The sequence below is a fragment of the Podarcis erhardii genome, assembly GCF_964252035.2.
Source record: "Podarcis erhardii genome assembly, chromosome: 7".
In the NCBI taxonomy this organism is placed as follows: domain Eukaryota; kingdom Metazoa; phylum Chordata; class Lepidosauria; order Squamata; family Lacertidae; genus Podarcis; species Podarcis erhardii.
In genome coordinates, this window is record NC_138511.1 from 60,281,892 (window position 1) to 60,305,947 (window position 24,056).

The 24,056-nt window shown below is 46.7% G+C and overlaps 1 protein-coding gene across 1 annotated transcript; it reads right to left on the reverse strand.

Annotated features, from left to right (window-relative positions):
- Nucleotides 1-1,441: 1,441 nt before the first annotated feature.
- NT5C1A (5'-nucleotidase, cytosolic IA) lies at nucleotides 1,442-17,361 on the reverse strand. The gene is made up of 6 exons (XM_081872249.1): nucleotides 16,857-17,361; nucleotides 7,353-7,520; nucleotides 6,426-6,555; nucleotides 5,795-5,917; nucleotides 4,800-4,984; nucleotides 1,442-3,681 (listed from the first exon to the last, which is right to left on the reverse strand). The coding sequence occupies exons 1-6, from the start codon at nucleotides 17,010-17,012 to the stop codon at nucleotides 3,316-3,318; spliced, it is 1,128 nt and encodes a 375-aa protein (XP_081728375.1). The 5' UTR covers nucleotides 17,013-17,361; the 3' UTR covers nucleotides 1,442-3,315.
- Between the last annotated feature and the right edge of the window lie 6,695 nt (nucleotides 17,362-24,056).

Consider the following 24,056-nt stretch of genomic DNA (forward strand, 5'->3'; position numbering starts at 1 on the left):
TTGGACTTTGGACATGCCTGCCTTAGAGCATATCCAGAATGCAGGGGGGATGGATCATGGTGGCTAGGCTGTCTTTCAGGGCAGCATGTCTTCCTTTGCTGGTCTTCTCTGAGGAGAAGGAATTATGAGGAGGAACCTTGGGGTGAGTTTCGCTGGGATACTGCCCCTGAAAGCCATTGTCTTCAGTTAGCAGAGAGCAGAGACAACGGCCTCTGAATCTTGTGTGTATGACAAAGCGTGCCTCTTATCAAACGTTTCTGTAGCTGGAAAGGCAATGGTGCCAGATGCTCCTTTTCAGAAATATGGGTGTGCAATCTGAGTGGGCACTCTAAATTTAACAGACCTAAAAATAGGCAGAGCTTGGGTGGGATTCAAATATGCACATTGGGATGGGAGGAAGCCTGAGGCAGTGGGGAGTTTTTTTAGCCCAGGGTGGAACCCAAAGGCATAACTGGCAATGAGAAAAAGGTGGCATTTGTGCTCACGTTGGCTTTGAATACACTTCTCAAATGGTGGGCCAAAACCACCAGCGGGTCACAGTGCCACAGCCTACGGGGGCTCCTCACTCCTCTGCCCCCCCCCACCCGTGGCCATGCAATAGTTTTTCAGTTGGATGGGTGCCAGCACCAGCAATTCCCTGGATGCCAAGTGAAGTTGGCTGGGAGACAGAGATGTTGGCGAGGGGCAGGGGGAGGAAAAAGAGGTCCTCCTCCTCCTTCTCTTCCTCAGAGGGAAAGAGGCCAAAGGAAGTGATAAGGAAATTTGAAAGCGAGGAAAAGGGTTTCAAAAAATAATACTGTAAGAAATTGGGGAACGAGACTGGAGAACTGCTTCTGTTAAACTACTATGGGCCTATTGCAGGGTGGAGAACATTTTTTGCCCAAGGGCCACATTCCTTCTGAGGGCCGCAAGCCAGTGCTGGGTGGGACCAAAGGCAAAAGCTAGCAGAACAAGAAATGTACATTTTACATTCGTACAGCACACACACACTGCTCTGTCCTTCATCCTGGCAAGCAAGAGTCACGATCAGAGTTCAAGGCAGGCAAAAACAACCAAGAGGGGAGTAAAGCAAGACCAGTAGGGAGGGTGGGCCTGGGAAAGGGGTGTGGCTTGGTTAGAGTCCAAGGGCCAGACAGAGATGCATTTGCAACCCTCTCCATGCCCAAGGTTCCTCACCCTGGTCTACAGTGTACCAATAACCCAATAATAATGCCCAATAACCCTCCAATGGCAAGATGTGGTAGATATTCTCCAATAAATGGTATGATAACTAGGTTTTGATTCACAAGAAAGGAAAAATTAGTACTATTCTAGAGGGGGTGCTTGCTATCACTTAGTTCCGTGTCACTCTTCCAAGTTTCTAGTCCTTATGTTCAAGAGCATTTCAGCTTGCTATCAACATACCAGTGATGAGTTCACAAACAGGAGGGGGAACAAATGGTAACATAGACAGAATTTATTACAGATAACACACCCAGAAGGACAGACAGGCATTGATTGCATTGTTTCATTCCTAAGCAAAGCCACCAGCAGACACAGAAGCACGACCTTTCGCAGCCTCCGCCTGCTTCCGCTGTGGCAAATGGGCAGTCAAGCAGGGAACGGCTCCCCCGATACTGCCCTATGTTAACAGTACAGCCCATGAGCACAGCAGGGAAAATGCAACACAGGTTAAAAATGGAAGATGCCACATTATTCAACAGACCTCTGGAGTCCTGCTGAAAAAAACCAGGGGGTAAGTGGTGGAAAGCTCCCAGACACACTTGGAATGGTAAGGTTCCAGATTGTGTATTTATCACATTTATAGCCTGCTTTTTCTCTAAGGATGGTGTATGGGCATAGGGGTGTGAAGTTAGGCTGAGCAAGACTGATTTTTCAGTCTCTAACAGTGGCCATCAAGGCTCAGTGGGGATCTGGACCTACGTTGTTATAGTCCATGTTCCAGCACCATCAAGTGCAGCACACTGACTCAGGAACACAGCTTTCATTTACTGTCTTTTCTCAAAGCACTGAGAAATAAAAAGAAAACACAGATCATCCTGTGCTTGCTCTCTCTCATTTTTGCTTGGGGTGGGGTGGGGATTGCTCAGACATGGAGCATTAAAGCACAGGCCTCTGTCTGGAAAGAGCAAGGCAAAATGTAAGTGTGCATAAGCCGGCTAGAGGTGAAGCAGATGCAGATTTTAGGTTGGGGCACGCATGGGGCATTCACAAAAGCCACATTTGATGAGCAAAATGGCACGGATGACGCAAACTTGCATTCATATGTGTGTTTTGCATAATTATTTAGTTTCTGTTGGCCATGAGAGATGGGGGAAAACATAGGAAGCTGCCTTATACTGAGTCAGACCATTGGACCATCTAGTCCAGTACTGTCTACTCTGACTGGCAGCAGCTCTCCAGGATTTCAGGCAGAGGTCTCTCAGATGCCAGGGATTGAACCCGGGACCCTCCACATGTAAGGTGGATGCTCTAAACACTGAGCTGTGGCCCTTCCTGATAAGAGTTCTTCCTGGAAAGAGTTGTATGGAGCATTTTTTTTCTGTTGGCAGGCCTCCTTCTCAGTCAATCTCTTTGAGGGGCCCTTGGACAATCCATTTGTGATGGGCCCCATTGGTCATCACTGCCTCTGACCTTTTTTGGGGTGCTCAATGTGGGTTGGGCACATTGTTGGGGGTAGTCTCAGGAGGTCACCCCATGCCCAGCCTCACCACCCAACCAATGCCTGCTCTCCGAGGCTTCTGATTCCAGATAAATTCCATCAAGGAATTGCACACATGCTTTGCACTCATCCTTGCAAACCTAAGAGCTAGAAATTGCTTCTTCTTCTTTTTCTTTCAAAACTAGTGTTGAAAGCTAGGAATTTCACAACGCTTAAATTGGCACCATTAGCAAATTCTGCACAATGCAACTGTTGAAGCGTGTAATAAAACACAGCCCCCTTGCAGCAGCCCGCAAGAAAAAACAGTACGTATCATGAATATTCAAGAGCAAAAGGTGACAATCAACCTTGAAGCATTGTGAGTGGATGGCAGGGCAGAAGCAAAAGTCTACCAGCAGATACTGACAGCAATGGTGTGATGGGCACGCAAGGTTATGGTGAGGCAGAGGGAAGAGCATTTCTGTAAAGTGCAATGTGTACAGGTAGGTGTAAGGAAGCCTTCTCCCAAACAACCTACCCCAAACAAGACACCTGCCATCCCAACCCTTTTGGTTCTAGTCCTCATGGAAGGTGTTCTAAACTTTTCATCTCTCCATAGAGATGTTGCTCTCCGTGTATCAAAGGCTGGCCTAGCCCAGTCCCACTCTTTTCTGCTACTTGCTATTCTCATTTTGTTTCCCCTGTGCCAAGCGCCTGGATTTCTGAGCCACCCCGTAAGGGACGTGGGCTGCGATGGTACCCATCTCCTTTGCCCCTTCCACATGGAACATTTGGTCATCAAAGAAGATGTGTGGGCGAATCTTCTCCAGCAAGGGTCCCTTGGGGGCGCCGGCTAGGAAGAGGGCTTCGTCTGTTTCCAGCCCCCAGCTCCGGAGAGTCTTTAGGGCACGGGCTCCAGAACTGGCCGCGCTGCGTGCTGTGACGAGGTACGTGCGGATGGGGCACTCCAGGCGCAGCCCCTTGGAGTAGAACTTCTTCTGGAGCTTCCCAAGAGCTTCCAAGAAACCTTTCAGCGGCCCCTGGAGAGGTGAACAGACAAGGTCAACCAGAACTTCCTTCCCCATTCTCCATACAGTTGGAAAATAACCCTCTCTGGCTACACACACAGAGCCTGCAATTGTTGCAAGGGGCTGTTGCCATAATACTTCTGTGAAAGAATAATAACGAGTCTCCATTTTGTATTTGTTCTTTTTTTTCAGAATGGCTGCTTTCTGTAAGACCAGAGGCTGGTGAACATGTCGTCCTCCAGATATTGTGGGGCTCCCAACCCCGCAAGAAGCAAAGCCAATGGTCAGGGATGATGGGAGTCTGAGTACAGCTCCATCTGAAGGGCTAATGGCTAATTTAAAGATTAGACACTGAGTTATTTGGAGGCTGTTCCTTCACAGCCAAAACTAAAATACAAGCACGAGGAGGGTGGCAAAGGAATCCTAATGACTCTGGGAACCTGGAACTACTTAGTAAAACAACTCTCCTGCCCTTCTCATTGGTGAAGAGGTTGGGATGGGGAGCTGGAATGGTGTATGTAATAAGTAAAGCAAACAGAGGGGTAGAAACCAGAAAAAGTCAGGATGAAGAGTGCTGCAGAGAGCCTGGGCTCCATGGAGAGAAGAAACAAGAAGATGCACAACCTGTGAAGAAGGATGAGCTGAAAGAAGCTGCTCTATGGCAGGAATGGGAAAACTTTGGCCCTCCGGATGTTGCTGAGCTACAACTCCCATCAGCAAGTGTGACCACTGGCCAAGGATGATGGGAGTTGTAGTTCAGCAACATCTGTAGGGCCAAGGGTTGCCCACACTGGCTCTATTGCTAAGTACTGGCTAAAGTAGGGAGACAGTCTAAGCAAGGTTTGAATGGATGCAGTTTCCCCCCATATTATTTTCATAGCCTAACTGCTCTTGTGGTTGAAAGATTAAACTGTTTTAAAAACAGTAACAAAGCAACTTGAAATAAATTTCAGAAATAAATTCACCTCCTCTTCCTCCTCAATGTGGTTTGCAAAACAAAACAAAACAAAACAAAACCGAAGAAGCAAGCAAACAGGGAATCAAACAACCTGCCTGGCACCTGAGCTCAACCAGCTTGTGGCCATCCCAACATTTCCCAATAATGCATTTCTGGGTATTCTCAGTCATACCTGAGCCAGAGGCTTGTTCTCATAAGTCTTCTCATGCTCAAAGAACTTGTCAAGGCCATGAGCCTTCACAATCTGCTCAGACTCGTCTGAAAACAGCACGGCGTCTCCATCGAAGGCTACACGCAGCTGGTTTTCTGAAACCTGCACGTCCCTGTTGGGGCTGAAGATGGTGGCTGCAGCAATTCCTTGGGGAAAGAAGAAGAAAAGGATCTAGCAGCACTTTCTAGAAGCTCAGCCTCCTGGTGGCTCGCACTTCAATTTCTGCTTTTAAAAAAATATGTAAAGGTCTGTAAAACCCAAAATGCTATATGAGTTATATTGGAGCATAACTAAACAATACCCTCAATGTGGTGTATATGTCAGAGTGTGTGATAAGTGTTAGGCGTGGGGACCTGTCAAACGGACTGTGGTCAGGCAGAGTTCTCTCCAGTCTTATCTGAAGAGAATAGCTCAGTTGGGTTGTGGGTTCGAGCCCCACTAGGGCAAAAGATTCCTGAATTGCAGGGGATTGGATGAAATTACCCTTATGGTCCCTTCCATCTCTACAATTCTATGATTCTGTCAAGGAAGCAAAGCAACCAAGCACCATCCTCAAAAGGAAGTAGCCCTAACCTCAATCGTTTCTTCTAGGCAACTTGATTCTGCATGTAGTAAACAAGCTCTTGCTTCCCAGGCATCCATCCCACAAATTCATCTCATACGACAGGCGGACACCCTACCTACTACTATCATAATGGGAAAGCCTCATAAACCTATTGTGAGCCCTCCCAGGATCATGCAGTCTGCTATGGGAAACAGAGTTCAAAGAGCCTACAAGACTACATGTGCAAAACTAGAGTACCTGGGGTTTCCGGGATGGAGGGGGGAGAGTCACAACAGAAAAAATAGTTTAGGTTTTAACCCACACGTGCCAACAGACCACACACTCGCACACACGGGTGACTTCCTACTCCCTTTCCAACAGCAGGCGAAGGATAACAAACACCTTCACTCACCCTCTTCTATGGCTTCACTCACTTTCTCACAGTCAGATGACAGGTACAGGTTGGTGTGGTAGGCCTTCAGGTAGCAAATGGGGCTGTTCCCACCTGTCATGCAAAACCTCTCGATGAACAGGTCTGGAAGAGAGAGCGAGGAGAAGAAAACATTGAGGGGAGGAAGAGAGAGGCCTTGGGAAATGCAATCCACCAGCGGATGTAGCACCTGCAGGGACTCACACCTGCACTGGTTCCTCGGTTGCCTTTTGATGCCAAAGTTTCGTTCAGCTGTTTCTCAGGGAATCCAGGTGGCATCTTTCAAAGGCAGCACTCTGATGTACTTATTTACCTTATTTACTTCCCAAAGCTTACCCAGCTTTGGGGAGGCAGTGTGAGGGCGTGTCAAATGTTGCTGAGGGCCACCCAAAAAGGCCTGAAGGGCTGCATGTGTCCTTGGGCTGTGAATTGGACCACCCCATTCTAACACCATCACTGAGATACATTTAACAGGGTTTTTTGTGGGATGGGGACTCAAGACAGTTAGACTGGTATAGAAGCAAGACAACTTGGTAGTTTGTAAATAGGTGACAAGTACCCCATCAATTGCTTGGGTGCTTCTGGTCAAGGGAGGCGGCTTCCGGTTACTCACTGTAATGGTTGATGCTGTTGATCAAGCGGACTCCCACCTGAGCGTGGTTGTTAGTCATGAGGACGATGTCGAAGAGCTCTTCGCTCTCTGGGTAGAGCACCCTCAGCTGCATGTTAACAGCTTCCAGTGCCTAGAAAGTCAAAGATGGCAGAGCAGTCTGGCCAAGAACACAACCGGACTTCCTTAAATAAAACAATAAACAGGTGGGGGAAGGAGGCCCCAAACCATCAGTACAGTACTTACTGTCAGGTGAACAGCTCATCTTTCAGATACTTTACATCCTTTTTTAATCACAATCATGCAAAAGAAAAGCAGGGGAAGCCCTGATTGTGCACCTGAAGCTGCCTTATATGGGTTGGTCCCTCTATCTACCTCAATATTGATTCTGACTGGCAGTGGTTCCCCAAAGGCAGAGAGAAAGTCCCTTTTCCTGCTCACCTGCCACCTGATCCTTTCAGGTCAATGCTCGGAACTGACCCTGGGACTTTCTGTAATGCAAACCATGGGCTCTCCGACTGAGGTCCCTCCCTAAAGCACTGTTAAGCAGATCCCATTTCTCAAAGCAAAGAGAAGTTTCAGGGGTTCCAGTGCTTGCTGGGTTTCAGTACCCTTTGGAATGGGGGGTCACAAGAAGGATATTGGTGTTTAGTAGTATTTGCACATAGATGGCAGTATGGCATTAAAAACCCCAACAGACTCTCCAGTGCCCGGAGTCTTATATTAGACCTTCAGGGAGAAACCTAGCACAAGCATATTGTGGCATTGCAACAGACCACAACCCACATTTCATTGGATCAATCATAAAACCTCCGCCTGGGCTAATTTACTGATAAGTTACAACCAGCACTTGCTTCATCCCCTTATTTTGAACCCAGATTCTGATGTTTCCATCTGGAGGTGAACAAAATCATCAGAAAAGGAAAAGACCTTGACGAAGGGGAAGGCTGCTCCAGGCAGAAAGGGCTCATTCTCGTGATCCAGCTGGAATTTCACGTAGGCCTCCACACCCTGCTCATTGTAAATCTTCTGCTCCTCTTCCATACGGAAGAGGGCTCGCGATGACACAGCAATCGTGATGGCATTTTGCGGCTTGGGCTGCGTGAGAGAAAGAGAAAGCGATGGTAGTGCCCTATGAAAGACAACAGGCCTATCCACAGCCATATTGCCTATGGCACCCAAAGGGAGCTTCTAAACACCAGGTGCTCCTGTTGAGGACAAATATCAAGAGATGATGGCCATCAGCTTCATATTCAACTTGTCAACATCCCAGAGCATCTGACTGGCCACTGCTGGATGCAGAATGGACTTCAGTTCGATCCAGTAAGGCCATTCTGATGGAATTTGATGTCATAAAATTGTACATACTTTATATTATTCTAATTCAGCTTTACCCAGCCTGGTAACCTCCAAATGTCTGGGACTATACTTCCCATGGTCCTACTGGCTGGGTCTGATGGGAGTTGCAGCTCTAAACATCTGGAGGGCACCAGGTAGGGGAAGGTTGATTTAATTCAATAATATAGCACACTGATTGTCACAGAGTCATAGAGTTGGAAGGGACTATGAGGGTCATGTAGTCCAACCCCCTGCAATGTAGGAATCTTTTTGCCATGTAGAGGAAAGACACTGCCTGCATATTTTTCAGTAGCAATATAATCAAGAACTTCAGGTCATACCCACACCTTCTACTTAAAGCTAGGACCCACTCAGCTACAACTTTCAGAGATGACCTTGGCCAGTCACAGTCTCTCTGTCTAACCTACCTCACAGGGTTGTTGTAAGGGTCAAATGGGGAAGCAGAGAGCCATGTACACTACCTTGAGCACCTCGGAGGAAAGGTGAGATATAAATGTAATAATTGGTGATACCCCCACCACCCAACATCATAATTTCCCAGAGGGATTCATATATATAAATTAGCACATGTGAATTTTATGCAAATTTTGTGGTTGAAAGCCAACCACAAAAATGAGGGCAGCAGCCCTGACATGGAGAAAAAATGGGGGGCTTGAAATATAATTTATTTTAGGCCAAACTAAAATCCTTCCTGGGGGCATTATACAGATATGAACAACATAAAAAGTAATGGAATAGTGTTTACAAAATATAATAATGTACAACACTTTCTCATTATCTCATGGTAAATGAATAAAAACATATCAAGTTGCTTTTGTAAAAACAATAGGGAAGATAACTTAAAATGTGTTAATAAAAATGTCTCAAATAAAACCAAATGAAAAACAAGACTCCTGGGCGGGGTGGGGGGGAGCTGCCAAAAAGCTCAATTAGCAAAATTCCAAGTGTATCCTATATCTGAAAACCATTAATATTATTACAGTTTATTACCCTCCCTTCACTCTCAGGTCTCAGGATGAGTTACAACCATTAAAACACAACATTAATATTAAAACACAATGATACACAATATTAAGAACAGTTTAAAACAACTTAAAATGTATACAGATATGTATAAATAACCAGCATACAAACAAGAAGAAAGCAAACTATATAACCAAGTACCTAACAATGGCCCTGCAGGCAGGAATTTTTCCCAGCCCCACCAACCCCCTCTAACCCCCACTGACTGATAACTGGAGGAAGAGTCTGTACATCATACTAGAGATATGGCTTGTCTCCCATGCATGAGCAGAATTAACTCATTCCAGGAGTCACACTCTCTGTTCTGGGAAAGAGACCAAAGACAGTACAGGAAGTGAAAGTCAAGAGCTACAATCTCCCCCCCCCCCCTTTAGAATAATTGGCACTTTGGGTCAAAAAGTTTGAACTGGACACTCCTGGGAGAGATAATATGTGCAACACTGCAAATTACTCCGCATTTTCTTTGGTAGGATCCTGCAATTTCATGAGGCTGGTCTCTGCCCTTTGAAATAGCAGCATGATGGCTTTATTTATTCACTGGATTCTACTTCCTATAAAACATTTCAAAGTGCTTTAATAATAAAAAAAATATATAAACAATGTCCTAGTTAAAACAGTTTTAAATGCAATATAGATGCAGACTGGGGTAAAAGAAAAAATTCACCGCAAAGACCTGCTGAAAAAGGAAAGCCTTAACTAGGCAACAAAATGACAACAGAGGCGAATGTTTCTGCTACTGAATGGCTGCTGACTGGACAGCTCTTGAAGGCAGACTGATAGAGCAGCCCTGAAGCTGGCAGTCCTGTTTGTTGGGAGATCCTGTCTGGTGTGCAAGTGCTAATGTGGACAGGCAAGAAGGACTTTTAAACCAGACATGGATGGGGCACACAGTGCAACCCATTTCTTACCTCCACCTGCTCTTTTGCAAGCTTAATTCAGACCCAGCTTGGCACCTGAGGTGCAAGACCAAAACAGAGGTCAAAGACCTTGGGAAATCTGTGTAAAAGTAGAAACACCTTCCTAAGACCACCTCTCCACATTTCAAAAAGGCAAAATATGAGGCATTATTGGGCCATTAGTTGTTCAAGGTAGTCAACTATTAACTAGTTATTAACATCCCTGCTAACAATAATTCTCAATAATGTGGGAGCCATGAGTTACTAATTAGCTAAAATATTATTTTAATAACTCTTCAGGGGTTGCAGGGCGATTAAGTTTTACGATCCTCATATGAGACCTTCATCTTCCTGCTCAGCTCCTGTTTGCACTGACCCAGCTTCTCCAGTGCTGAACACCTTCTCGCCTGAAGCATGCTCATATTTTCTTGGATGCCAGGATTCAACATCCACTGGACGGACTACGCTGACACCGTTCCCGCCAGTCCCGTTCTCTGTTCTCTTGGATGTGGCAGCCATTTTGTGTTATGCTGCACCCCACGGCAGCCATCTTGTTACTGACACCCATAGCAGTTTCTCAAAATCCCAGATTTTGCCCCCAAGTTGACAATTTGTACCACAGAGTATTCCCAGTGCCAGGAAATAAATGTTTTTAGTTGCAATTGCTGTTGTTGTTATTAATGCCTTAACGGTTTTAGGGGGGGAGATTGCTTTGTTTTCAAACTGTGTATCAGCTTGCTGCCCCTAGCTCCTTGGAAAGGAAGGGTAGGATACAAATTCAAGGAATAAAATTGAATAATAAATAACAATAATGGCTTCCTGCTGCGGTTCCCTTTTCTGGAGTGCCTCACAGCCCTGCCCACCTGTCAAAATGACCTTGGGTGCTGGGACAGGTAAGTATCCAGCCTACCCACCAAATCCTGTTTCTTATCCCTGCCGTAGGCATAACTCCCCTGACCTCTCCTTGCTACTACAGACGGTTTTAGCGTTGCTCTAGTTTTTAGCCCTCTGGTTTTTTTCCTTTTAATTATTTGATTTACTTGTTTGTGTCTGTTTTATTTTTGTTTTAGGCTGCCTTGAGAGCTCTTTCAAAAAATAATTATAATTTGGTTTAGTTGTCTCTGTCTGGCAAATGAGCCTGTTAGTTGGCAGAGCTGAAAAATAACTGATCTTGCTTTGTGTGTGTTGCTGGGATGACCCCAGCCCAGTGCACCAATTGCCTTTGAGGTCCTGTTTTTGAGCCTTGACCTTATAAAAGTGACACGACAGAAGTTTATAAAATTTGACATGGCATGGGAAAAGTGGATAGAAACAAAGTTTTGCTCCCTCTCTCAAAATACTAGTTCTCGTGGAAATTATAATCAATGTAATTTTTGATTGTTTGTAGAGGGGATGTCCTCCTCCTCCATGCCAAAATGCAAACCCTTAATGTTTCTTTCTGATTCTGGGTCTCTCTTGCCTCCTTGCGAAGGGAGGGAACTCTGTTGCAACAGAAAGATAAAGATCCGGCTTGCTTTCACTGCATCCTGCCTCCATCCATTCATCTCTGACCAATCATAGAATTAGGGGCCTTGGTCCCTTGGGGAGTTAGGCAGCAAAAGCCAACCACACCTATTTTCTTATATCAACAGTAATGTAGAGGCTCTCCATCTACATTCCCATTTTGCCTTTTGTAATAACAGGCATTTCACTAGTTAAGAAAACCATGCAAGTCTTATTCCTACGTTAATCTCTCTTTGTCAGGCTCCCTCTTATTACGGCAGACAAACCTCAGGACCTGTGCCCCAGTGCACGTGTGACCTTCAGCAACCTTCAGCTCTTGCATGGATGCAGGAGATGGCAATACTTCCAAACAAGCCCCATTTATCCTAGCAACAGCCAAGGTTGCACAAGGTCAGGGAAACGCCAATGAGATGTCTGGATCTAGAAAGCAGCCCCTGGCTGGCAGGGAGGAGAGGGAAGGGGCTGGTTGCATAAATGCAAACAGAACCTGGCAGATTGAAATTGGGGTGGAGAGAAAAATGAGGTCAGCTCCCTTCCAGACCATCCTCTTCCTCACTCTCTTGACTGGGGTGGAGGATTAAGTTTAGTAGAAAGATTAATGGAACAGAGAAGGGAGCGATTTGGTTGCATTTGCTGGGTTTCTGATCAGAGCCTGGCATCCCAAAACAGATCAGAACACCATTGCATTGTACTAGGAGACAAGGAGGCAGAGTTACCATCAAGGAATGCAAGCTATTTCACAGCTGAAAGCTGCCAGGCAGCCAGAACAGAAGTGCTAGATCAGAGAAATGGTGCTCTATTAATCCTATTAACTCCAGGAGCCTCTGGGAATGTGGAGTGCAGAGATAGTCAAGTGAGAAATTTGCCCCTGGGAGTAAAAAACAAAGGTATGGAAGTGGGGGTGGAAAAGGCCTCCAGCCAGAAAACCTTGTGTCAGGTGGGTGCATAGGGATTGTGGAGGTCACACCCAGACTATATTTTGCAGGAGGGATGCAAGAACATACCAGAAATGTTTGGACAGCTGAAGTGCTCCATTGCTCTAGTGCAAGTGTGGGCAACCTTTGGCCCTCCAGATGTTCCTGAACTACAACTCCCATCACCCCTAGCCACTGGCCACGCTTGCTGGGGCTGATGGAATTGTAGTTGAGCAACAACTGAAGGGTCAGATGTTGCCCACAGCTGCCCTAGGGCAGCAAAGGATTTTTTCCATAAAAAGAGAAGACATCGTATTTTTCAGCTGCTCCACGTGGAATTTACAAGAGGATGTGATTTCAAGTTGTAAGAATTTTTTAAAAGGTTGTTTAAAAAGAAAGTGAATTTTCGCAATTAGGAAAGGGACAGGGGAAATGCAGTGGAAAGTATGAGGTGAAGCAATGGTTAACAGGAAGGAGTATAAATGCCCTGCAAGCAGTTCAATAAAGACTGGATAATAGTCTGACCTCCATGTAAGCTTACAGCTCATTTACACTTACCTTTTGAACCACAGGTTCATGCTTTCCCACTCTGTGTCCAAGCACTTTGTTTTGTTTGTTTTGTTACTTTCCTCAGGAAAACCCACATTTTAACACTGAAATGGAACAAACAGCAATCCAGGTTTTCTGCAGATTGCCTTTTGTTCCAAGAGCAGGTGTTTATGGGGAAAGTGCTGGGTGTGGGGAGGGGGGAGCATACACTCCAAGATTTCTCCAGTGAAAATAGGGACATCTTATTCCATAATCATAATAATTTTATTATTTAATCCCTGCCCATCTAACAGGGCTGCCCCAGCCACTCTGGGTGGCTTCCAACATATAAAAATAATAATTAAATATTAAACTTTTTTTTTAAAAAAAAACTTCCCTATGCAGGGCTGCCTTCAGATGTCTTCTAAAGGTTGTACAGTTACCACTTATTTCCTTGGCTCAGGGTCGCATAACTCCATACCCTCCCACATGTCTCCAATGAAAATAGGGACATCCTAAGGAAAGCGGGACATTCTGGGATCAAATCAGAAATTGTGACGGCTTCTGTAAATCCTGGACTGCCCCTGGAAAATAGGGACACTTGGAGAGTCTGTGGGAGTGCTCACACACCTGGAAAGCCCAGGTCTGTGCCTAGAAATGCAAAGCAAAAGTAAGAGTGAATGAGCCCTTAGTATGGAGGGAATAATTTGCCAAATGACCACAAACCCAGCCTGGCTACTCTTTTGACTTTTAACAGCAGCTTGATCTGCAGAAATCAACAGGAGAAGCTTTTTAATATAGGGTTCCCATATTTCAAAAAGTGAAAATCCAGACACAAAAGTTGTTGAGCCCTTGGGGGGGGGGCACTTCCATAAGCCCGGGTTTTCCTGGACATTATTGCTGATTTTCAGAAATTCAGCCCAGATACTATTTTTGACGGACAAATCCTGGATATGTCCGGAAATTCCAGGTGTATGGCAGCTCTATTTAATACACAAAGACAGAATATTATCGCCCACTAATTAGTGTCACAAGTGATCATGGGAGGACAATGAATTTGGGGCAAATTGACCTGGGAGGGATCAGGGTAACAGGGTAGGATATTAATTTGGGGACCAAACTGAGTAAAAATGACTTCATCTCGAAATGATTTGGCAGCAGTGAATGGGGTGGTGGTGACTGAAATGATTCTGAATAGGATCTACGGGGAAATTAATGGGGGATAAATTAATTGAAGAGGAACTGACCTGGGGTGAGTTGGTCTGTGAAAATTAATTTAAGAATTTATCTGGGGTGAGCTGGATGAGAAATTAGCTGCCTGGCCTTCTATGGCATTTAAATTTGCATCAGTTAGATAAAGGCATCCGTTTGCATGAATTAGCATAAGCACATTTTATGCCCATTTTTTCCAATGGCCCTACACTCTGTATATTTTACCTATCAAGAAAGGCCCACACTTTGGACCTGAGCTGGATGGTGCTGGGACTTCCTTCCTCCCTCCCTGTGGCCAGCTTTCAGGCGAGCCTGGGGGCCTTGGGTGGGGGGCTGTTTTTCAGCAGTCCAATTTCAGCATTGCTGAAGTGGAGCCAGTTTGCGAGCCACAAGGGCCAGCCAGCTGTAAAAGGCCATCAGCATTTGGGCCAGGAACTGAGAGGGGGGAGGGAAGGAACCTGCCTCACCAGAAGCTTATAAATCTGCAGAGATGTGGAATTAAAAAAAACTGCAAGGGAGTGCCCCAAACAAGCACCAGGTACAGGGCAAAACTAGATGTGAAAAACCCACAAACAGCCTCCTGTTTGAAAGGCTGCCATAAAAGGTTGTGGAGGTGCAAATCTGGTCAGAGGAGTGCAGGAGGGGAAGCATTTCTCTTGCAGGTGGGAGTTGACTGGAGCAGTGCCGCCACCTCATTTTGATCAGAAATTAAGGCCCTACCCATTCATTGTTCTGGAAAGTAAAAGCTGTCATGGTTTTCATTTGGCCATGAGTTCAAGTAAAAACGAATGTATTTATGCCAATAGTTGTTAGCACTGGGCCTTTCAAGCTTGATTCAAAAGGAAACTGTCTTTCCTAGCCTTATGATGCTGGGACTCATGGACAGCGACTGCCCTCCCATGTGGAAAGATGAGGCAGTCGCCTCAGGAGGCAGAACAGCAAAACGGCCCGGCCCAACCCTGCTCAGGGGAGTGGTAATCCAAAGCATTTGGTGGGTACTAGATTGGAGTCCAATTGTGTTTCACAGCTCTTTCTCCCACTAGCTGTTCACATCAGCTCAGCTTCATTAATGTCAGATTCATATCTGTTTGTGTATACACCAAGGTCTTTACCCTATGCCAAGGTGCTCACACCTTGGCTAGAGGTGAATTAAGAGTGGCTTAAGTACTCCAAGCTGGTTTGAGAAACCACGGCGTCAAGCAGTAGTCTTGTACTGTATAACAAAGTCCAGGATACATGTGCATTTTGGATAACATCGTGTGTGCACAGTAAACAGGGGTGCGAACACTACCCTAGAGAGGAGACATGGGGCCACAGAGAAGCAAATGATGAGTAGAAAATCAATGCAGGCTGTTGCAGATGTATGTAGGCCAGATCTTACTCTCTCTCCTTGCAAGAGCATTGCAGCCTGTTAAAGTGTGTGTGAAGCGACTAAATGGACAGCTAATACAGCATTTTCCACCTGCCTAATGATAGGGCCTGCCCTGAGCCAAACAGTCAGATGGCTGGAGTGGTGACATCGCAAACTTTGGAGATGGACAGGTGTGAGTGATTGCTCTGCGCATGGCTTGTGAAGCACTTCGGCACAATTCAAATCCATTTCGGTAAGGTTTATATAAGTGGTCTTGGCAGGTCCTTGCCCAGGTTAGTCTGTCAGGTGATGCCAGTTGGACTGGCTGTCTCCAGCAGTCATGTTAGAAAGAAACGCTGATACTCGGGCTACCCTGAGACATCTGGCACTCTCCTGCAGTAAACAGAAGGATCAGCCTCAGATGGTGATGATCCACATCATCCAGAAATAAGCCTGCTGTTAGAAAAAGTAGATGTGGTACCATGACACATGATATGTGTGTGTGTGTGTGTGTGTGTACACACAGACTACATCCACCTGCTGGGCATATGAACTGCAAAGGGGTCTTAACAGATGGAATGTGTGTCTCAGCCCGCAAGGTTTTGACCTTGGTCCCCAGAAGAAAGAGGGCACACTCTGTTTTCATGGCTACATCTACTCCCTACTCCCTTCTCCTGCTTTATCTCTGCAGCTGTCATGGGCCTCTTCCATGCAAGCGAGAACAGCATCTTCCAGGAAAAATAACATTCTTTGCTGAATGCCCGTTATCTCGATGATGCTGTACAACATGTGCCTTTGATCCATATACTGAGTCGGACCATCAGTCCATTCCAGTTGGTATTGGATTGTGTTTAATTGTATTTATATGTTTTCTTCATATTGTGAACTTGCTTTGAGGTGCTTCATAGAAACCAATTCAAAACTCAAATGAATAACCATCATAGATCGAGTACAGACCTGTCTGCTCTGTCTAAGAGTAGACCCCTTGAGTCTAAGGCACCCTTCCCCAACCTGGTCCCCTCCAGATACTTCCAATTACAACTCCTAGCTGCTGATCCAGGCTGGTGGGAGTCGAGTGAGGGCAACTTTCCCAGGCCTCTGCAATCCTTTAACTGGACATGTTGCAGGCTGGGCCTGCAAAATCTGTGTTCCTCCTTTGAGCCGAGGGCTCTTCCTTCCCTGTGGCCACAGCAGGTGGGCCTCCCTCCACCATACATCACCTATTTTTATTTTATTTATTACATTTATTTATTACATCCCACCTCTTTCTCCAAGAAACTCAAGGGGGCATACATGGTTTCTCCTTCTCCATTTTTATTCTTACAACAACCCTGTGAGGTCGGTTAGGCCGAGAAACAGTGACTGGCTAAAAAGGTCACCCAGTGAGCTTCAGGACTGTGTGGGATTTGAACCCTGGTCTCCCAGCCCTCCAACACTCTACAGTTGGAGGTAGCCAAGCAGGGAGATTCAACAGGTTCCCTAAGCTGACATTTCCTATTCCCAAGGATGGGTTTTCTCTCTTTCTCCTTGCACCCAGCCAGAGTGTCATATTCTTTATATGTACAAACATGCAAGTAAACAAGCCACCCTGCCAGGCAGGCCACCTGCTGACCCTTCCTCCCACCCCAATAAAAAAGAAATCTCTTACTGATTTGGGTTTCTTTTTGGGGGAAAGGTTTTCATAAAACGCCCGGGCATCTTCCCATCCCTCCTGCTTCGGCTGCCCTCCGCCGTTGGCTGCTTTGCTGCTGGAGTCTCGGGGGGCTCCTCTGCTCTCTGGGGGCCCAACTCTTGCCGGGTCCATCTTCCCTCCTCTCTGCCCTTCCAGGGGAGCAGGGTGGCGATGGCAACGAGCAGCTTGTTTTCCTCTTGTCACAGGACTGCCTGCCCGCCCGCGAACAAGAGCCGGTAGCCCTTTGGATGCAGCTCAGCAAACGAGGATGAATCAGGCAGCAGCAAAGTCGCTGTGTCTGTGTGTGTGCGGCGGCGGCGGCGGAGAGGCGGGGGGGGGGGGGTGCAGGCACGTGTGCACAGATTGCCGTGTGTGTCCGTCCCTCAGAGAAAGCTCTTTATAAGGGATCCCATGAACCTCCTGGGCGTCCCTCGTTGCCAGATCAAGTGGCCGAGTCACTTAACCGCCTCAGGGCAGGAACTGCTGCAGCTACAGTACTGGGAAGCTGTTCCTGGTCCTGTTGCAGGGAAGTGTCCCCCCCCCCCCGGCAATCTGGAGTGTTTCACTGCAAATTAACATGCAATCGCAGTTAAAAGGAGCTGGGCACTGCAAATAATATACATTCCTGAGAGAAAGAGAGAGACTTCTCTAAAAGGGAGAGGCTGCACCCACACCTGCTTGGAAAGTGTGCTGTCTCTGAACCGGAAGCTCCGTTCATGTTTTAAGCATGAGAGCAGGTGAATAGAACTAGTTAGCCTATTATAGAACTAGGCTGGAGAAAGAGGGTTTCCTCCCTTTTATAATGCTAGAAAGCACCAGGATGATCCAGTGAAGGTTGGGGGAGTCAAGGCTGACCAGAAGAAGCTTTTCTTCACACATCAGCACACAGCTTGCACTGTGGAACTCCCTGCCACAAGGTGCAGTGATGGCCACCAACTCGAATGGCTTTGAAAAGGGGATTACGCAGCTGCATGGCTATTGGTGCCTCCCACTACCAATGGGAATGTGTGAGCTAGAAGGCTGATAGGAGTGTTCAGGCAAGTAAAATGAGAAGGGACTCGATAAGGTATGGCTGTGACTTTGATCTTTCTGCACAACCTTCTAGGATTGACAGGATTCTCTCCCCCACCCCCACCATCAGATCTTCTTTCGGTGTCTGAGTGCTACGTGTGCCAGTGTCTCTGTGTGTACTGAAGGGTCTGTGTTTGTGTAAATGTCAGAGGCCACCCACTGACACAGGTTGCCAGGAGCAATGCTGTGCGCCTCAGCCCCCAGAAGGTTCCTCTACACCTGTGGGAAATATCAGTTGGGGGGGTTGCCTGTGAGGTTCCCTTCGGGGCATCTGGTGGGCCACTGTGGAAGCAGACATGTCAGGCCAGATGGGCCTTTGGTCTGATCCAGTCGGACTCTGGCTGTGGGGATAACCCATTGTTAAGAGAAAATACTCTGCACATGCTCAGACACAACATAACAAGAGGAGACCAAAGGTTCAACCAGTCCAGCAATCTGTTTCCTTTCAGTAGGCAGGCAGATGCTCCCAGGCAGCTCACGAGTGGGGCATAGAAGAAAGCGCCCTACACTCTTGTTTGTCCCACAGTATCTGGTAGACTGCCTCTGAATCAAGAGGCTCCACTTTCATTTCCTGGCCAGTTGCTGCTGATTCTTCTCTGTGAATTCACTTTTCCTCCCTCTTCTTTTCAATCTAGCCGGAATAAGCTCTCAGCACTAAAGCAAGGGTCTAATTTCTTTGCCCCAGCAAAGAAACAACCACTTTCTGCCAGCTGGATGCTTTGTGCAAATGAAAATGTTCAAAATGCTGAATTTTGCATTATATACCAGACGCAGCCCTTGCAAGGATATGCCTGGGAGACACACCACAATTTATTGATACAAAACTGTATACTGTTTAATTGTCAAAAGCTCTAAGGTGATGTAGCTGGTTCTAGCTACCTCGCTTTGCCCCAGGAGCTTTTCTGCCTCACACATTGCCTTGCAGGCAGTTCAATGGACTCTGGAGCTCACACCATTCCCTTACTGCCACCTGCCACCCACCTGGAGACCAGCACAGCCAGAGGCACCCACAGGTGTGCACTGCACAGATGCGAAATGAAGCAGATACTGTACAGCTGGTGTAGCTGATGAGGCCTGAGCCCTGCTGCATCTTTAAGAGGTGCTACCCAGAAGAAGATGCCAAGGATGGCTATGTTTGCCAAGATCCTTCCCTCTCCTGCATAACAATCCAACCCAGCCAGACCTGCTTGCCTGTTCCCCAGAGAGCCACCCCAGCAGGATCCCTTCACCCACCAAGTGCTGTCTGGCTAGCCCCGGGGACCCCACAGCCCTTTCCTCTGCTGCATCCAATTTCAACACCCGGACACCATCTGGGTGGGTCCCCTGAGAGCCTGTCCCATAACCTGTAGATAGTTTTCACGCTCCACAAAAGACTTGATGTGCAACATACAAATCTTCTACTGGTGGAGTCTATTTGGAACATTGCATAGCATAATTTGGCAGGTGTGGGGTTGCAGTACCCCCCTCCCCTCAAAAATCCCTGCTTTCTCTTTTTCTCTCTCTCTCCCCCTTTGCACAAGGCTGGTGTCTGCGCTACCCGGGAGAATGACTAGCAGATGCTTTGATGCAAGTGCCCAATGATAATCCCTGCAGGGTATGTGGTTATGTAATGCAGTCCAGTTTATGATATAAAAAGGAGCTTAATTTTCCACGGCTAAAACACTCTCATTAGGATAAAACCACAGTAAATAAGTTTTCGCCACAGTCACTCTCTCTTTGTCCCCTCCACACACACAGACCCACCCAGCAGAATATATTTTTCACCAACACAAGCTCTGGGCGTTGAACACCTGGTTGGCACAAGGAGCGTGAGGGGGGTGGCATCACGTTTAGTGGTGCAGTGATTGCCAGGGAGAGGGAAATAAACAAACAAACAAACAAACAAACAAACAAACAGACAACACCTCTTGCATTTCTGCCTGGCTATGCCACTGTTGAAAGCATGGTGCCTCTACCAAGAAGCGAAGGGGGCAAGGAATGAAAGCAGGGGTTCCCAAATCTTTTCTGGCCTTAAACTCGTCTCCAACAACCCCTACGCTACCCTATAAAAAGCACTTCAGTGGTACCTTGAGTTACATACGCTTCAGGTTACAGACACTTCAGGTTACAGACTCCGCTAACCCAGAAATAGTACCTCGGGTTAAGAACTTTGGTTCAGGATGAGAACAGAAATAGCGCTCCGGCGGCGCAGCAGCAGCGGGAGTCCCCATTAGCTAAAGTGATGCTTCAGGTTAAGAACAATTTCAGGTTAAGAACAGAACTCCAGAACGAATTAAGTTCTTAACCAGAGGTACCACTGTATTCAGAACAGAGGTTTGCTCAACTCCCTGAGGAAGACAAAAAGATAATAAATTTCAAAACAGGAACAATTCATTGCACATTTATTCAAAATCCAATTAAAACCGTTTAGTTTAATTAATTAAACAACACTGATGAACTTGATTAAGTGATACCAGTTTTTCAAAGTCTGACCATTATTTACACCTCCAGCACTCCCTGCCGCCCCCTTTGTGCTCATTCTGAGGTAAACTGCCCCATTTCGGAACCACTGAATTAAAGGATCGGGATGGAAGCACTTGGCAGGACCCTGGACCAAGAAGTAGTTTTGGCCCCTAACAAAACTCAGATGATAGTAAGAGGGGCCCCTCACAAATCATGTTGGTGGCAACTCCCCCCCCCCCACCATCAAAGGGTGCCTGTGTTTATGGCTATCCAGAAAAGTGAACATAATAGGGGTGGGTGGGTGGGTGTTTAATTAATCCTATCTTGAAGCAAGATAGGAGGAGTTACAGATAGGTAGCCGTGTTGGTCTGCCATAGTCAAAACAAAATAAAAAAATTCCTTCCAGTAGCACCTTAAAGACCAACTAAGTCAGTTCTTGGTATGAGCTTTCGTGTGCATGCACGAGTGTATCTGAAGAAGTGTGCATGCACACGAAAGCTCATACCAAGAACTAACTTAGTTGGTCTTTAAGGTGCTACTGGAAGGAATTTTTTTATTTTGTTTCAAGATAGGAGGAGATGGATTTCCACTAGTGGACAAAAACTTAAATGCGACCAGTAGCCCTTGTGGGGCACGTCCCTGCCTCCTACCCTTAAGCAGACACCAGAGTGACTGAGACCATCAGTGGCAGCAAGCTGTATTTACTAAAGGCTCGTCCATAGTGCTGTTTAACATGGATAGTCAGAGCTTCCTGTTCCTCCTCTAATTCTCTATTGTCCATATGACATTCTCCTCCAAAGTGCTGCCTTCCCACACATCCCACTCCTTCAGACCAGATTTTCTCATACCAGGGATACTCCAAAAAGCACATGAGACAATCTGGATTGAGGAAGGGGGAAGTATGGGAAGGCCATGATTTGGAAGAGAACATAATATGGATAGTGGAGAATTAATAGAGGGACAAGAAGTGTTGAATATTATCATTAAGCAACAGTAGAAATGGGTTCTCTGATATGTTTGTATACACATATATAAACACACACACATCTTTTCTCTTGTGAATCTGACAGAGTCTCAGGCCATGCTGGCTGGGGCTGATGGGAGCTGTAGTCCAAAATATATGGAGGGCATCAGGTTGGAGAAGGCTTTACAGTTAGCAACCTGACCAGGATGACAAGGGGACGCAGAAGGAAAGGTTGCCGCTCCACTCTGACCCCTGCATTCAAGCCCCCAAACCATCCTTTTCTTCAAAGAGCCAGCTCCCACTCTTGATGAGCTATTCATCATTTCTTCCATGACCCATCCTTAGGGCGATTCCATACTGCAACTCTTTTAGGGTGGGATTCAGTTAGGTAAAGGTAAAGGTACCCCTGCCCGTACGGGCCAGTCGTGTCCGACTCTAGGGTTGTGCACCCATCTCACTTAAGAGGCCGGGGGTCAGCGCTGTCTGCAGACACTTCCAGGTCACGTGGCCAGCGTGACAAGCTGCATCTGGCGAGCCAGCGCAGCACACAGAAACGCCGTTTACCTTCCCACTAGTAAGCGGTCCCTATTTATCTACTTGCACCCAGGGGTGCTTTTGAACTGCTAGGTTGGCAGGCGCTGGGACCGAGCAACGGGAGCGCACTCCGCCGCGGGGATTCGAACCGCCGACCTGACAATCGGCAAGTCCTAGGCGCTGAGGTTTTACCCACAGCGCCACCCGCGTCCCGGGATTCAGTTACATACTGGCAAATTCAGGCACTCTTGTGCAACAGACATGGCTGGCCCACCCATGAGGTTACTAGGTAAGGTGACTGCCTCAGACAGCAGGATCTACAGGGGCAGCAGATTCCAATGTAAAGCATTCCTCCACCCCCCCCACTTTGTTCCTGATATAGATTTTCACTCAACTTTTTTTTTTTCCTGGAAGTGAGGGGTGTGTGTGTGTGTGTGTGCCATTTTGTGGTTCGCCTCAGGTGCTAAAATGTATTGGGCCATTCACAGGAGCTAGTATGATGTAATGGTTAGAGCACTGGACTAGGACCTGGGATATCAGGGTTCAAATCCTCACTCAACCATGAAGCTCACTAGGTGACCTTGGGCCAGTCACTGTCTCTCAGCCTAACTTACATCACAGGGTTGTTGTGAGGATAAAATCGGGAGGGAAAGAACTGTGTGCACCACCTTGTGCTCTCTGGAGAAAAGGTGGGATGTAAATGTAATAAATAAAATCAAATAAATAAATAAAATCCCTGCCCCCAAGTCAGAATTTCTGGACTTCTGTTTGGGCTGTGCCAAGGTGTGGGTCCAAGTAACTGAATATTTATCTGTACAATAACTACATAAATCACACACACATAGAAATTGAGCATGCCATGGAGAAAGCTACCCTCAACCTTTGTCCTTGACATGCTTGCTTTCTCTTTGCAGGGATTTACTTAATTTCTTAGTGGAGGAGCTTAATTAATGTGTTGTTAAGCGACCTTCCCTGCTCCTGCAGTCTGCTGTGGGCCATTTTGGAAGTGGGCCAGTTTACCACTTTGGTGAGAAGGATGGGCCTAGAATTTGCCAGGGAGAGGAAGAAACTCGGAGCAAGCTCCAGATGCCTCTCCCTCTTGCACATCCAGCTATCTGAGCCCACTGATTCAATTTCACTCCCTTTAAATATAGGTGATCTGCTTCCAGCTGTAGCTTGCTTCTCAAAAGAGTTGACAAGGCTTCAAGCTTGCTGACCCCCGCCCACGGCACCTTTTTCTCAGAAGCAAAGGGCTCAGTAGTGCCCCCCAAACGATGCTGCAAATGTATTCTGCACTTTTTCTGTTTGCTGTTCCTTTGCACGTTGTTGTTGTTGTTGTTGTTTAGTCGTGTCCGACTCTTCGTGACCCCATGGACCAGAGCACGCCAGGCACTCCTGTCTTCCACTGCCTCCCGCAGTTTGCTCAGACTCATGCTGGTAGCTTCGAGAACACTGTCGAACCATCCCGTCCTCTGTCGTCCCCTTCTCCTTGTGCCCTCCATCTTTCCCAACATCCTTTGCACGCGTTAGGAACATAGAAAACTGCCTTATATGTGGAGAACTGAATCTGGGATTGGAAAACAGAGAACCAAAATGGGTGGTTCCTTCCATCCCTACCTGGGACCTTTTGCATGCAAACCAGATCCTCTGTCACAAGCCACAAACTACGACCCTTTTCCACATTCCAGATAAAATCATCTCCTGCTGACCTGATCATATGATCAAGAGCTCTACCAGAATGATTGGACCATTTTGATTCAAACCTTCTCTTGTTGTCTCCCACCAAAGCAATGGGGAATAGAGGGGAAGCGGAAGGCAGAAGGGCAGAGGTGCTTAACAAGGTGTGTCAAATAATTTGTAGTGTATTCAGAGCTATAAACAAACTGTTTTGACAGCACCAGCTCACTGTCAAATAGGGAAACAGTTAGACTGTCTTGCTCTGTGCTGGACCCAGAACTGTGAGTAGGGGCTTCCCTGAAACCCTAATGGGGAGATAAAAGCTGTTGGTGTGCTCATGCTGGGAGCCCACCCATCTCATTCTTGGGTTGTACATATGTGTCAATAAAACCAGACAACCCAAGAACACCACAGTCTCCATTGACCTCCTTTCCAAGGAAATAAAAATCCCGGGTAAGTGCAGGTGTCCCTGTAGTCTCTCGCCGCTT